Genomic DNA, 16,729 nt, shown 5'->3' with positions numbered 1-16,729 from the left:
AACTAAAGGCAAAGCATTATTTTATTTTTTTTCATCATCATGGATGGTTTTGTAGGGAGGTAACCCCCCCCCCCCAATCCTCCAACTACTCTCCGTCTTCCCTACACCCATTTTGCATAGTGCCAACACACCATCTAACACTTTCAATTTTCAGTCCCCTTTTCCCCCACAAACCTCCTGTACCCCTGTCTTTTCACCTTACCCACCTTCTATCAGTCTGGACCTCACATTGTCTAAATCTCATACCTCCTATCCCCCCCCCATTCCCTTTTCTTATCTCAACCTCCCCACCCTTAATGAACCCCCTGACTTCCTGACCCACAACCATATTTTTCAGACACACTCAGAGCACACTACCTGCCCCTAGCTACCTATCTCACATGGACACTATAACCCTAAAAATAAAACAAAACAATACATAAGAGGAAGAGAAGGCGGCTGGCTTAGAACAGGCTAACACACTGCTGAAATTTGCTCAGTGCCGGCTTGGGCACAGGCAAATGTGAGTGTTATTTTATACCTTTGTATGCCACATTTTTAACATTAAAGTGGTATTAAAGTCTTGTTTTTTTTTTTTTTTTCTTTTAAAATAACAAACATGTTATACTTACATAAATCAAAATAGGAAAAAGGTCTTGCGAGCTACCCGAGATAGTCACTTAAAAAAAAAAGAAATATATATATATATATATATATATATATATATATATATATATACCGTTTTTTTTTCAGCTGCTTGCACTGATCACACTCCCATATAATTGTGTTAAAGAATTAATTACTCTGCAAACAGTGGCGGCCGGTGGAAATTTGTTTTTTGAGGGGGGGCAGCAAACAGTATGACACCCCCCACGGTTGGTTGGTAGCACTTACCTCATCAGGGGGATTGTGGAAGACACGTCTTCCCTGTGTTGACACGCGTTGGGGAGGGGACAGGACGGTGTAGGAAGCAGTTTCATCATACAACAAGCATCTGCGGACGAATACGAATATAAGGACGTACAGCCTCAATGGAATTTATTAAGTTCTGCCTGATACAGAGTGGTGCGCTATAAGCACCTTAAATATGTGAGTACCCTGGATAAATTACTTTTAATAAATTAGTTTTTTAAACGATAAAGCACTATGTGGCTTATCTTTCATATATGCACTGAGGATAATTCCGCTGAACAGCTCAGAATCCTGCAGAGCCCATACATCACAGAGCCCAGAGGCGGTTCAACAGTGTTGTCAGACCAAACTTAACTGTGCGGTCACACACCCTGAGGTGAGAATAATCACAAAGGGGGGAAATATGAGATTGCTGACACTTTGGACAAGTTTGGAGCACTATCAGAAGGATTCAACTTAATTGAAATTACTTTAAGGACAATTATTGATGGCCTTAAATTATCAAGCACTTAAGCACACTTAAGGGAGTGAATACTATATATAAGTGTATTTATTTTTGGTTTCCATTGTTAGCACATCAGCAGTTTATTATTATTATTATTATTATGCATTATCCACTTTTGGATCTATATTAAGCACTGGATAAAATACATTGTATAGGTTTATTTCAGAGTATAACACAGCACATTGGTTTTATTAAATGTTATACTTACCTGCTTTGTGCAGTGGTTTTGCATAGAGCAGTCTGGATCCTCCTCTTCTCAGGTTCCCCGCCGCCACTCCTGGCCCCTCTCTCCTGCTGGGAGCCCCCAGAGCAAGCAGCTTGCTCCAGGGGCACCCAAGCAGGCGGTCTCCCAAGCCACGGCTCTGTGTGTCCATTCATACACCAAGCTGCAGCTCGGCTCCGCCCCCTCTGTTTCATGATTGGCTCACTGGCTGTGATTCACAGCTGCGGAAGCCAATGGCTCCCGTTGCTGCCAAAAGCCAATCAGGAGTGCAAGAGCCAAGGCTCTTGTGGACATTGCTGCATCGAGAGGGACTTTAGGTAAGTATTAGGGGTTGCTGGGGGGCGCTGCTGAACACAGAAGGTTTTTTACCTTTATGCATAGAATACATGAAGGTAAAAAAAACTTGTGCTTTTACAACCACTTTAACTGGTTGCGCTATGGAAGTGTTTCTGACCTTTTATCCTTGAGTGACTGATTGGAAATAAGAGAACACAGAGGAGAATGGAGACACGGAGCTTGGCATTGTTTATAACAAAATCGCAGACTGACCCACACAGTGTTTGAGCCAAAGCATCTGGTGAGTGTCATTGTGCTAGAGGGGAAGTTGTGGAATCACAGGAGAGCACAGTTTTGAACAGCACTACCTTTTGCATGATTAAGAGTGGAGCACAGTTTGAGGTTTCTGGATATACCACTATCAACACTGTTGGAATTAGGGACATATGTTGGCTTGCTGTGTTTATATTTTATTGTGCAATATATGTTTGTTTTTTGGTATTTAAAAATTGTTGATTTTGACTTTTTATGACACATTTGCACTGGGGATAATAAATTATATCTACACATACACTTTTATATTCAGTTTTTACACTTGTGTTTATAAAACTGGTATATTTATGGTTTTGCAGCAGGGGTATCACTATTGACAGGGATACATCCTTGGCACAGTGATTTTAGTTAATAGAATATATAACTCTGAAGCTGATTCTCATATTGTCCAGTATTATTATCATTGCATATATTATTACCATTTCCTTTGCAACATATGTTGTAATTACAGTTGAAAAACCTGTCATAAATTCTTCAAAGCTGTAAATAATATTGTTATGGAAAAAAATGCCATCAATATATTTCTACCATCTGTGTCTCATTATGAAGTCTTCCCTTCATTTCTTGTCCTGTAGACCCATCTGGAAGTGAGAGGATATCTTTACAATGTGAGGGATATCCCCTCTTAGACAGTTGTCACAAAGACAACTAGTGACAATGGTGATCAGGAAAATTAGAGCAAAGTAAACCCTCGACAGTGCTTCTAATCCCACCAAATTATATCCAATTGTAACAAAGTGTTGCCTTTAGTAATGCTTTAAGAAAATTACAATTTTTTTATTGATCACATTAATTTATATGCCTTTAAAAAGATTATTGATGCTTTTTCATTTTATTTCAGCTAGAAGGTGGAAAATGACTGTATGTAAAGTGTTACTTATCTATGCAGCTCAGAGCTGATCCAAAGCTATTTTTTTGTTGGTCTCATCCTTTCATCCTTCATCATTATCCACTTAAAATAAAATGAAATGTATCAGTAAAAAAGTTTAAAGAGTTCCTGTCTGCATCAAACTTTTCACCCATGATTTCAATGCTGACCCCCCAGAGCAATATTTCTAAAGCCATATTTCTAAGAAATGTAGTCTTTTATTTGAAGCTGAATAATCTGCTTATCCTTATGTAAGGTCCAGTAGGGGAACCTGAAAATGACTACTACCTTAATTTTACATCATTTAATTGACCCTATTGCCTCTTAGAAGGACAGATTGTGCATCGAATGTGATCTGTAGATAGGTAACTGACGATAAACAGATTTGATTGAATAGTCATGTGCTTTCAGTATTGAAGAACTTTGGATGGAAGGAGAGCATTTCAATTCACTTGTCCTGCAAACTACACAGAACCTCACACATATGAAAACTTTAAGGTAAGTTCAAGTTAGCCTACACTCCATATTTAAACACTTATTTTAAAAAAATACATTCAAAACAGACTTATGTCTAATCTGCACAGTTACTGTATTAAAATGCATTATCTTTATAGCTTACATTGTGCAACTGGGGTTTAAATCCAATGGGTGAAAACAAGTCTTTAGCATTTTCAGCGACCTGGTACTATAGTGGGATCAAAATGCAGCCTTGGCATATTAACCTTGTAGTGTGCAGCCCTGTACATATCCAAGGCTTACAACGCCCAGGGATCAGTAATGTTTATGTACTTGCATTAATCTCAAGCATCAGTAAATTTCCCCAAAGGTTAAAATATACATTTACCTTTTCTTTAACAAGAACCTGTGCTTTGCACATGCAAGGGAAAGCAACAGGTCCACATAACTTCCTAATTCCCCAGCTTCTCATACTTTCCCTCCTCTGCCATTCTATTAACACATTTTAAGCAGTGGGAGGATACCCTATGGGATACCCTATATAAGCGTCAAGTCACTATGAGACTGTGTTTGTAAAACTTTGCAGCTTTTTTTTAGTGGAATTCAAAACCTTTTTTTTTCATAATCTTGGGTAGATTCAGGAAGAGTTAAGACCTCTGATCACATTTTTGGCTTTCTGTACCCATCAGAAAGTTTCTTCTTTACTTTCTGTTTGATCATTGGATAGGAAATGGGGGGACTCACTCAAGTGAGTAAGAGAATATTTCCTTTGTAGAGTTGGGTTGGTAACGATTAGTGCTTTTGTCTGGTTTTTAAATGGGAACGATAATGGTTTTATATTTTATTTTAATTGATATTAAAATTGTTCTAAACTGTTTTGTATTAATTTTACTTAAAAAATTAATACAAAAAAAATAAAAAATACAAAAATTAATAAAAAATGAAAAATGTACATATATATATAAATAAAATTGAATAAATAACAAAGGAATTCCAGAGCCTTTTTGACATGCTGGCTGTCACTGAAACCTTGGATGTAGCCAACAATCCAATAAGGAATGAGCCCTTGTACTCATACTTTCACTTGTGTATAAACTTCAGCTTGAGCTATTGAGTTCTATATTATTTTTTAATCCTGACCATGACAATAAAAAAGGAATACATTCCTTTTAATCCTGCTTGTGCCCCCACTTGGGTGATTCCAATTAATTTGTGTGTGGTCACTAAGACAGGAAAAACGGGAAAATCTTCCAATTTGGACAACAACTTCAGAAAAACCCAGATAAAGGTTCTCACTCTCTGACTGTATTAAAAAGATAACAAGGTTTATAGGGCGTACACACGGTCGGACTTTGTTCGGACATTCCGACAACAAAATCCTAGGATTTTTTCCGACGGATGTTGGCTCAAACTTGTCTTGCATACACACGGTCACACAAAGTTATCGGAAAATCCGATCGTTCTGAACGCGGTGACGTAAAACATGTACGTCGGGACTATAAACGGGGCAATGGCCAATAGCTTTCATCTCTTTATTTATTCTGAAAATGCGTGGCACTTTGTCCGTCGGATTTGTGTACACAGGATCGGAATTTCCGACAACGGATTTTGTTGTCGGAAAATTTTATCTCCTGCTCTCCAACTTTGTGTGTCGGAAAATCTGATGGAAAATGTCCGATGGAGCCCACACATGGTCGGAATTTCCGACAACACGCTCCGATCGGACATTTTCCATCGGAAAATCCGAACGTGTGTACGGGGCATTAGAGTTTAAACAACACATCAACATACATTGGTAACAAATCATATTTTTCACTCTTTCTTTTCTAGTTTTCTGAAAAATAAAGCAACCATTGAATTCCATGGTTGTACAGAGCATCAAGGTGGCAGGTAAGAGATGGGCTTTTTTATGGCCTGGGTTCTATTACCATAAGAGCCATAGAATAAGTTGTTGCTAAAGATAAGTTAACTTCTTAAAATTCAATCCACCAAATATTTACAGGATTTTCTCCTACAATCTAGTTTCTGGGCCCAAAATAGTCATAGATTCAGAAATTTCCCCACGGGGCGTTAACAAAGAGATTACTTGATGAATAAGATAAATAAAATGATTGCGCGCAGACTAACGAATATAAAAATTCCAAAAAGTGCAATGTGCAATCAAAGGGAAGTGAACACTTCATAAATAAATTGAAGAAACTGTGCAACAATAGGTTACAGCAAAGGACATAAAAATATAAACAATTGAAGACAAATAACCACTAAATAGGCAAAAAAGTCAATAATGTGCAAAAAGTCGCATGTGCAAAAAGTCGCATGTGTAAAAAATCGCATGTGCAAAATCAGATTACAAATAATGGCAAATATAAAGTGGGTAAAAAATTAAAAAAGTCAATCAATATATATAAAAATTAATAAAATATAATGAATTGCATGTGCAAAAAATCGCATGTGCAAAAATGCCAGAAAAATGCGTGTAGGGCACATAAAAATAGTTCACTTTTGAGGGACAGAGAGATGATAATGACTTGTCTTCTATGGAGGACGTAGGGTATAAGGGTGATAAATGTTGATAAGGAAGTGCACAGAGATGGTGTGGTAATGCGAAAACAAATCAGTGCTGCTCAGTATCCATGTAAAACTTCATAAATACATTAATTCCCGAACAGTCAGTCTCCCAGAACTCTCACCTCATATACTGTAATATGTCGCATGGAAATGTGAATAAAACTCTCCACCGCTCCCCTTTGGCTCCTTCTCCAGCTCACATACACTTCAACTAGGATTGGAGGTACCTTCTCCAGCTGTGAATGTCTTTACTCAGCCGTCCCTATTCACTCTGGTATTTAATAAGGTGGTGATGAGGAAGAGAAAGGATAAACATGCCTCCAATAGTGTAGTGGGGTTAAAGCAACAAAAGTACGTTTATTTAAACAATTAGGTGGACTCTTACATAAAGCACAAAAAAACAGGCAAGAACAGTTTAAAACCGGCGTTTTCGGCGCCTCCTTACGTCACTTCCGGTGCGCGTCTGACTCCAGCCACTCCCTACGCGTTACGTCACGGCACGTGACTTCATCTGGGGACTTGATGAATGTTAATCACAATATACAGTACATGTGAAAAATAGATCATGCATCTACAGTGCATTACCGATGCGTTGTGGTAACATGCATTATATAGCTGGTCATATTGTGTGATATAGTGTGACCAAGCCCTGAGAGATTGGATGACACTGAAGCTTGCTGTACAAACAACGTTGCAAGTATATTTTTTCTTATCAGTGGCCTGAAAGCCACAATACATTCCTATGTAATAGAATACTTGACCTTTGGTATTAGAACCATCAGAATAGCTAACGTGTTTAGAATTGTTAAAATAAATGCATGCATTGATAGCATAAATGTTGTAAAAATAATCTTTGGATGATGAGCTTTAGGGCTGGGGATTGCTAAACCACACAGGACAAGCAAAAGCTAAACAAACGCCAAATACACACTCAGAGATCTACAGAAAATGCATAGCCATCACCTTTAATTAGAAAGATAATCGCATGATGAAATCAAGGCAGAAAATTACATTTTGTTTTTATGGTTTGCTCACTACAAAAAATGTTTTTAGGAAATGATAATAATTTTAAACCTTCTAGGAGGAATGAAACTTTTTCAGTTAACCTTAGTTACATACCCTGTTTCTCCGAAAATAAGACCTAGCGTGATTGTCGGTGATGGCTGCAATATAAGCCCTACCCCCCAAATAAGCCCTAGTTAAAGTCCTTGTAGGTCTTATTTTCAGGGTAGGGCTTATTTTCGGGGAAACAGGGTAGGGCTTATTTGGGGGGTAGGGCTTATATTGCAGCCATCACTGACAATCACGCTAGGTCTCATTTTCGGGGAAACAGGGTAGTTACATAGTAGGTGAGGTCGAAAAAAGACACAAGTCCATCAAGTCCAACCTATGTGTGTGATTATTTGTCAGTAAGTGTGATTATATGTCAACCTAATTATATATTTATTTTAATCCAATGAAAATTTGAAATTAAAAATAGGTCAAGGGCCCCCAATTTAGCACTATCAAATATATACCCTAGATAGCATGAATAGTGGTATAATAGGGTATATCAAAAATCTTCATCTCTATCAAGTGCCTAAAATAACCTCACATTTGTGTTTAATAATGTCAGCAATCCTCCAAATAGACATGATCCCAGAACCACAAATGTTCATGACACTGCCAGTTCTGGCAGATCTTTAGCATCCAATGAAACAGTATTGGAGTACATATAGAAAGGAGATCGTCACATGACTGTCAGCTCATTTCAATGGACAGCGTAATGTTGGGGTACCTATGCAAAGAACACTGTTCACCAGATTACTCTTTTGTATAAGAACTGTTTTCATAAACAGAAATAATCTTACCTATTTATCTACCTTCACTAAATATAAATGGAAAAAGGAAATATTCATATGTCTTACATATGATTGAGTTTCTTGAAATTTAAAAATGGGATGGTACATTACAGTCCTCGGCGCCTACACTAAAGCCCCATCTAACACTGCATTGCTTGAGCTCTTGACACCATCTAGCATTAATTTAGATAACAGTAAACCTGCTCTTTAAGGGTTACCCCCCCCCCCCCCCTATTCTCAGCTCTCCTGAGCCATACTGCACAGATCCACTAACCCCCCACCTCATTGTCTTACTTACCTTCAGTGTTTACCATCTCTGCAAATAAATCATTTTCAGTACTGGCCCGATAGCCGTAAATAGGTTTGGATAGATTTTAAAACAATACTGGACATTTGCAAGGAGTGTAGCAAAAGGAATTACATTTAGTCCAATACAAAAGAATTCAAAAAACACCTTTTTACTAGAAGAATAAGAAATGGATGGTGAATGCCTGTATACTGATATTCTCTTATATTTTCATTTCAAGTTTTCCAGGACTAAAGTCATTAAGGTAAGGCGACATTTGTTTAAAAAATAATAGATAGTGTACATCTTCAGTTAATGGTTAGAGGGACAAGTCTTTTAGGAAGGCTCACTAGTGCTTTTTACATAGATTTGAACCATTCCCAAGTTGAAATCCTAAAAGGTGTAAATAATTGAATAAATTTTTTTTACAGTGAAATCTAGGTATAACTTTATAGTGTTCTAATTTAGTATTTCAATACCAAAAAGCGATGGCATCATAAAACCTTGTAGAATATAACAGAGATAAAGAATATCTCCTGTGATAGGGGGGGCATGGTTGGCCAATTTTCATACCATTTAAATGTCAGTTTCTTACTTCTGTCATGTATTTATTGTGTCTCTTTGATTCCCCAGGTTCAGTAAAGCAGACATGCAAAATGTGTCTTTTCTACACTCACTTCTTAGCGTGCATGGCCCCTGTCTTACCGAGCTGGAGTAAGTTGGAAAGTTGAATATATATATATATATATATATATATATATATATATATATATATACACACAAACACACACATACATTTGTTTTTTTTTTACAATACTGAATAATATCAACTTACAAACACAATTATTCTGGTAAAAATAGTCCTGCAAATAAATAAGTACAAGCAAGAAACTGGGTCACTACCATGCTTCTCACTTGCCGTGACTTCATGGGGTTGTCTTTTTTATGGTCCAGAAACAGGTGGGGGCTTTGAAGTGGTCACCAGACAACTAAATATTGGGGAGTAGTTTAAAGAGTTGGGGTAGGACTTGATATGTCAATAGGTGAATAGAGTTCAGCTACAGTATATCACAATCAGATACATTCATTTAACTTGACTCTACTGTTGAGTGCTGGAAATGATCAGCAACGAGCTTTATTCTGATGCTTTGCCTTGTTATACTTTACAGTGTATCCAACACCAGCCTAGGTGATATAGGAGTCCAAGCTGTAGCAGGATTTCTGACTTCTATGCCCTCCTTACTAACAATAAAGTGAGTGATTCTAATAATGCATAGTCTGTACAGTTTTTTCAAATTATAACAATTTAATGACATTTTATTTGTATATTAATTTATTACAGAAGCTTAGGTAAGATACTGCCATTAGTATTGCTGACATAGAGTACATACTGCACTTACATACATTAGGGCAACATTTGCTGCTGTAACCCCAGCTGAGAGAAACTAGTCAGATGAATGAATGAATGAACTACAATCTATGGGCATTTTTTGGATACTTCAGCTATTAATTTTCATTTGACTGGGGGTCAGTCCCAATGACATAATTTTTACCAGGTCTAACCACTTGACTCGGACAACAGGGAGAAGGGAATGGGGAACACTCAACACTCCTACTTTTCATGTATTTTACATTTTAGAGAATGAATTAGGAAGCATTTTGATTAATTTGCTTCAGCAGAAAAAGACTTCTTGGTAGTTGACAGTGACTATGGAAGCTTATGGGAGTTGCCAAGATCTATTAGAAGCAAGTCAGTGATTCAGGTCCTCATGATCACCCTTAACTGAAATATAATTTCTTTGTAGGGTGAAATAGCTTATGACTTAAGCTGGTCATAGATGAAATATTTTTTTCATAAAAAATGATGGGCAGTATGAGATCTGCCATTCTTGGGGGGGTTAGCATGAACACTGCACTTATTGCATGGGGTGGTTGAATCTGATGGATGGCTCTCTCCACATTTCTACCTATTTTTCTCCTTGGCCCCCAGGATCCCTTGGCCTTCATGGCGTTATAAAAAGGCCTATCTTCAGTTGTTACAATAGTTCTCGTTTTATGCTGCTGCACTTTATCTACCTTTTGTTAGCTAACTCTTGTCCCCACTGTCAACGCTAGCCCCTGCGTGGGCGGAACAATAGCATGTTAGCTACTTGTTAAAATGAATAAAAATGATTGAAACAGAATCTGATGGATGGAAGATCTGGCCACAGAACGATTGTTCTTTAGACAGTTCGTAAAATGAATATTTAGTCTTCAAAAGCATATATGAATACCCTGGAATTGTTTAACTGTTGTGTTTAATCGTGGAGTTCTTGATGTTCATTTGACCTCTTTTCACATTTGATTTACAGATTGGCACATGTAAACATGTCCCACATTGGAGTGACATCATTGGCAGAAAGTATTAGATTCTGCAATTCCATTTTAAACATTATGTAAGTTTCTGTTAACTTCTAGCTTCAAATCTGTGCAGTAGTTATTTTTACTTTCATTCCAGCATCAGAGCATTTAAAATATTTAGAGCACTAAAAGCTCTGGACAGGTCATTAGCAGTCTAAAAGCCAAATGTAAGCTTCATTTTCCATTTATTACCTGATCATTTTGCATTAAGATGAGTACATTAAAGTGATTCTAAACCTTTAATTAAAAAAAAACAATAAACATGTCATACTTACCTTATCTGTGCAATGGTTTTGCACCGAGCAGCCCTAAACCTCCTCTTCTGGGGTCCTGCCCCCGCTGGCACTCCTGGCTCCTGTTCTCCTGCGAGTGCCCTCATAGTTAGCCATTAGCTGTGGGGGCACTTGTGCGTGCTCGATCCTGAGTTGTTCTGCCTGCGTGCATAGACACGCAGTGTGTACATTGTTGGGTATTCTTTGCAAAGTAGGTTTTTGCCATGTTCACTAGGCCGTTCTCTAGGATCTGAGCAAAATTCCCATGCAATGTGTACAGCCAAGAGATGATCAAAATCCCCATTCTTGAAATGCTATGGTAGGGCAGCCTTACTTCTCAGGAAAGACTTCATTTTATTGGTATTTACATGTACAGTAAAACCTTGGTTTGTGAGCATAATTCGTTCCAGAAACATGCTTGTAATCCAAAGCACTTGTATATCAAAGCATTTTTTTACAGGGTATAAAAAAGAAGAGAGGCACCTCTAAGTGTAGCAATAAGTTGCTAAATCTTGTACCTTCATTAAATGTAACCATATTACTACACTTAGAGGCTCCTCTCTTCTTTTTTATAGTCCAGTTGTGACATGACGCTACTCTTATATCAAGACATCACTTGTATATCAAGGCAAAATTTATTAAAAGATTTTGCTTGTCTTGCAAAACGCTCTCAAACCAAGTTACTCTCAAGCCAAGGTTTTACTGTATTCTGTCCTTGTCAGAGCAGAAATATCAGGCTTAAAAAGGAACCTTTGCTTTGCCCATACACTTGTGGTCCTATCAGCAGCCCATAATGGACTCATCTATCCTTTGTTGCCATACTATTCTGTTCGGCCATATGCAGAAATACTTTTTCTACCAGAGTTAACAAGGGACATTCTTCAGTCGAATATACACTTTTATGCATCATTGTGTAAAGCGCTGCACAAACTGTTGGTGCTACATAAATCTTGTATAATAACCCCTTCCCGACGACCGTATGCATATATGCGGCCTCACAGAAGTGGGTTTTTATCAGTGGGGCCGCACGTATCTCTCTTTGTTCTGGGAGCATACTGAACAGAGATCTCCCAGCACAGAGACCAGGCGCTCACAAGAGCCCCGAGTCTCATACTAACGATCAGGACCTGGAACTCCTGGTTTTCGGGTCACCTGATCGCCTTGATAGCCTCTTATTGGCTATTAAAGTGATCAGTCACTGTGAGCCTGCCCCTGTGCTTACTTCCTCTTCTGAATGAAGAGAAAGATACAATGCATCTTTCTCTTTTTGCAGAAGAGGAAGATATAAACAAACAAAAGTGTGTAAAAAAAAAATTAACAATTAAGAAAAAAAAAAGAGAGAAAAAATATCTAGATCAAAAAAGAGAAACCATCCAGCTAGGCCATGAAAGTTGCCACCATCCCTGAGATAAAGGAATAAAAATACCCCAATGGTTAATGGGACTTTAACGGCAACACCGGTAATTTAAAAAAAGCTAATTTATTGGTGCAAACTAACATATACAAAAACAGCAATATATATATAGAAAAAAGAATATACACAATTTGAACCATTAAAAACAATGGTATGAAATGGTAGTGATGCTTGTAAAATCTTCCACACGGCCCAAATATCTAGATCAAGGTTTGCCAGGGTTAGTGTGACAGTCAAAGGTCACGCTCATGGTCAAAGGTCTGGGCCCTTCTATGGGTACAAACAACTAACATACACATGTGGTATCGCTGCGATCGTCAGGAGCAGGAGAATTTATTTTAGGTTGTTCTTAGGTGGTAAATTATGGTAAAAGCAAGAATATACAGCTAGATTAAAAAAAAAAGGATTTTGTTTTAATATTTTGGGCCAGTTTTCTTTTGATAATTATAAAAATCAGGAGATATCTGCAGGGCCGTCTTTAGCGCAGGGCAAACGGGGCACTTGCCCTGGGCCCAATCTTTGTTGGGGGGCCCACGCTAGCCGTGAATTGGGGCCCCGATGACAGCTTTGCAGAGCGCACAGAGGACACGAGAGGATGTATTCCTCGCTAGCCAGCTGAGAGGGGGCGGGGCCAGGAGCTCCACTGACGCTCTGACCCCGCCCACGTACAGCCTGTGTACTCGGAAAAGAGCTTCTGTAGTGAGAGCCAGTGATTGGAGTGGGAGTGTCAGTGGAGCTTCCGGCCCCGCCCCCTCTATACTGGCTGGTGAATACAGAGGGCGGGGGCGGGGCCGGGAGCTCCAATGACACTCCCACTCCGATCACTGGCTCTCACTACAGGCGCTCTACTCCCAGTACACAGGCTGCACGTGGGCGGGGTCAGAGAGTCAGTGGAGCTCCCGGCCCCGCCCCTCTCAGCTGGCTAGCGCGGAATACATCCTCCCATGTCCTCTGTGCGCTGTGCAAAGCTGTCAGCGGGGCGACAATTCACGGGTGATGCGCGCCCCCCAACAAAGCATCAGTGGAGCTCCCAGCTGCTTTAGTGAGAGCAGAGAGTGGAAGCCCCGCCCACAGTCCTGAATGTATGTAGTGAGTTTGGCTGGCCAGGTATGTCCTTACAACCATAAAATGCCTGACTACTTAAACCCTGAGCTGTGTTATTTAACTGTAAAGCTGTGCATTGCTGAAAGTTCTCTGACCATCCCCTGTATAATGTTTGCAGTCTCTGATTGTCTCCTGCAGTATGTCCGTAGTCTTTAATTGTCTCCTGCAGTATGTCCGCAGTCTCTGATTGTCTCCTGCAGTATGTCCGCAGTCTCTGATTGTCTCCTGCAGTATGTCCGCAGTCTCTGATTGTCTCCTGCAGTATGTCCGCAGTCTCTGATTGTCTCCTGCAGTATGTCCGCAGTCTCTGATTGTCTCCTGCAGTATGTCCGCAGTCTCTGATTGTCTCCTGCAGTATGTCCGCAGTCTCTGATTGTCTCCTGCAGTATGTCCGCAGTCTCTGATTGTCTCCTGCAGTATGTCCGCAGTCTCTGATTGTCTCCTGCAGTATGTCCGCAGTCTCTGATTGTCTCCTGCAGTATGTCCGCAGTCTCTGATTGTCTCCTGCAGTATGTCCGCAGTCTCTGATTGTCTCCTGCAGTATGTCCGCAGTCTCTGATTGTCTCCTGCAGTATGTCCGCAGTCTCTGATTGTCTCCTGCAGTATGTCCGCAGTCTCTGATTGTCTCCTGCAGTATGTCCGCAGTCTCTGATTGTCTCCTGCAGTATGTCCGTAGTCTTTAATTGTCTCCTGCAGTATGTACGCAGTCTCTGATTGTCTCCTGCAGTATGTACGCAGTCTCTGATTGTCTCCTGCAGTATGTACGCAGTCTCTGATTGTCTCCTGCAGTATGTACACAGTCTGATTGTCTCCTGCAGTATGTCCGCAGTCTCTGATTGTCTCCTGCAGTATGTCCACAGTCTCTGATTGTCTCCTGCTGTAATTGTATGCAGTCTCTGATTGTCTCCTGCAGTATGTACGCAGTCTCTGATTGTCTCCTGCAGTATGTACACAGTCTGATTGTCTCCTGCAGTATGTCCGCAGTCTCTGATTGTCTCCTGCAGTATGTCCACAGTCTCTGATAGTCTCTGATTGTCTCCTGCAGTATGTCCGCAGTCTCTGATTGTCTCCTGCAGTATGTCCACAGTCTCTGATTGTCTCCTGCTGTAATTGTATGCAGTCTCTGATTGTCTCCTGCAGTATGTCCGCAGTCTCTGATTGTCTCCTGCAGTATGTCCGCAGTCTCTGAGTGTCTCCTGCAGTATGTCCGCAGTCTCTGGTAATCTCCTGCAGTATGTCCGCAGTCTCTGATTGTCTCCTACAGTATGTCCGCAGTCTCTGAACCTCTCCTGTAGTATGTGTATTAATGTGCCCCTTTACTTGCTCAATTATTTGGGATTGCTCCACTGCTCAGTGAGAGGTAATGATGTGCATGAACCTCTAGCAACCAATCAGCAAACAGTAGTGATCTGCTTTAATCTCTAGCAACCAATCAGTAAGTGCTAATGATGTGCTGTAACCCCTAACAACCAATTAGTGAGCGCTAATAATGTACATTAACCTCTAGCAACCAATCAGCAAACAGTAGTGATCTGCTTTAATCTCTAGCAACCAATCAGTAAGTGCTAATGATGTGCTGTAACCCCTAACAACCAATTAGTGAGCGCTAATAATGTACATTAACCTCTAGCAACCAATCGGCAAGCAGAAATTATGTGTTGTAACCTCTAGAAACCAGCCATTGAGCAGTAATGATAGGCTGTAACCTCTGGCAAACAATCTGCTGCAGTAAACTGATTTTGAGTCTACCTGCTATTTTTTGTATGTCTCAGAATGGAGGGGGGCCCCAAGAAAATGTTTGCCCAGGGCCCAATCAAAATTAAAGATGGCCCTGGATATCTGTTCCCATTTACCACTAAATGAAAGCCCAATTTGTCCTGAAAAAAAGGCATAATCCATCTGGATGTAGTAGTGATGATATGTACAGTTTTACTAACACATGTCAAAGTAGCAAAATTATGCTTAGGCATTACCATTTGTTTTTACTTTAGTCACTAAGGGGATAATAATAATAATGAGACTTCTCTGAGATGCCCATACAAGGCCACATTTGGCCTAAAATGCAGATAAAAAAAGACTCTTTAATATCTATTTGACTACAGAACTGTCATTATTCTAGAAACCCTTATACACGGACCCCTTCTTTTTTGTTTGTTATTCTGATATGATCAGCCTGGATATTTGACTCTATTTTTAGTAGTGCATATTTTAAAGCTCTGGCCCACAGAAGTTTAGGTGGCTCAGTGCATTTTGTACATCTTTGCACTGAATGAGAGTGAATTTCAGTGTATACCATGCTGGTTTTAAACAATATAAAATGAATAAAAACATCACTTTACAATTTATATTTTGTTAACTGAACGGAGCTGAAAAGAGATAGATGGTGTATTGCACACCAGGGGGCCTATTTGCTATTGCCTTCTATTTGTTCATTCTGTCCTTCAGCATGAACTTATCTAAAGCTTTAAAAGCCACTCATATGTGCAGTGGCAGTGCATCCATAGGGGCGCATGGGCGCAGCCCCCTCTCTACAGGTCAATAAAGGTGACCTGTGAGCACCATGCTGGGCGCTCGCAGGTCACTCAGCTGTGTTAGAAAAGCGAATGAATATTTGCTTTCCTAACATTAAACCGCCTCTCCGCTAATCTGGTGCTCGGATCTGTTACCTGTCACCTGATTGGCTGAAAAGACAGACACTGTGATTGGATGCCTATCAGGCATCTAATCATAGCAGAGGACATAAAGAGAGGATGGGAGAAGACATCGAGGAGCTGTCCCACCACCACCAAGACAGGGTAAGTACAGACGGGGGGCACACTGGCAGCATTTGATATGGCACAGTGGCTGCGTTTGATGGGGCACAGTGGGAACATTTCATGGGGCACAGTGAGGCTGCATTTGATGGGGCACAGTGAGGCTGCATTTGATGGGGCATAGTGGGAACATTTGATGGGGCACAGTGAGGCTGCATTTGATGGGGCACAGTGAGGCTGCATTTGATGGGGCATAGTGCGGCTGCATATAATGGGCACAGTGGCTGCATATGTCACAGGGGCTGTATATGATGGACACAGTGGCTGCATATGATGGGCACAGTGGCTGCATTCACTGCTGCACATTGGCTGCATTTGATGGGGCACAATGGCTGCATATGATGGACACAGTGGCTGCATATGATGGACACAGTGGCTGCATATGATGGACACAGTGGCTGCATATGATGGACACAGTGGCTTCATATGATGGGCACAGTGGCTGCATTTGATGGGGCACAGTGGCTGCACAAGATGGG

General features: G+C 40.2%; 1 protein-coding gene across 3 annotated transcripts in view; it reads left to right on the top strand.

Annotated features, from left to right (window-relative positions):
- NLRC5 (NLR family CARD domain containing 5) overlaps window positions 1-16,729 on the top strand; it is a 264,118-nt gene that overhangs the window by 182,771 nt on the left and 64,618 nt on the right. For all 3 annotated transcript variants that reach the window (XM_073605527.1, XM_073605525.1, XM_073605526.1), the window contains exons 30-35: window positions 3,508-3,594; window positions 5,383-5,442; window positions 8,489-8,512; window positions 8,881-8,961; window positions 9,417-9,500; window positions 10,599-10,682. In XM_073605527.1, the coding sequence (XP_073461628.1) occupies window positions 3,508-3,594; window positions 5,383-5,442; window positions 8,489-8,512; window positions 8,881-8,961; window positions 9,417-9,500; window positions 10,599-10,682 (420 nt within the window). The remainder of the gene's footprint in view (window positions 1-3,507; window positions 3,595-5,382; window positions 5,443-8,488; window positions 8,513-8,880; window positions 8,962-9,416; window positions 9,501-10,598; window positions 10,683-16,729) is intronic.

The sequence above is a fragment of the Aquarana catesbeiana genome, linkage group LG11 (assembly GCF_042186555.1).
Source record: "Aquarana catesbeiana isolate 2022-GZ linkage group LG11, ASM4218655v1, whole genome shotgun sequence".
Lineage (NCBI taxonomy): Eukaryota > Metazoa > Chordata > Amphibia > Anura > Ranidae > Aquarana > Aquarana catesbeiana.
The sequence above is the reverse complement of the archived record's forward strand: the minus strand, read 5'-3'. Positions and strand labels throughout refer to the sequence as shown.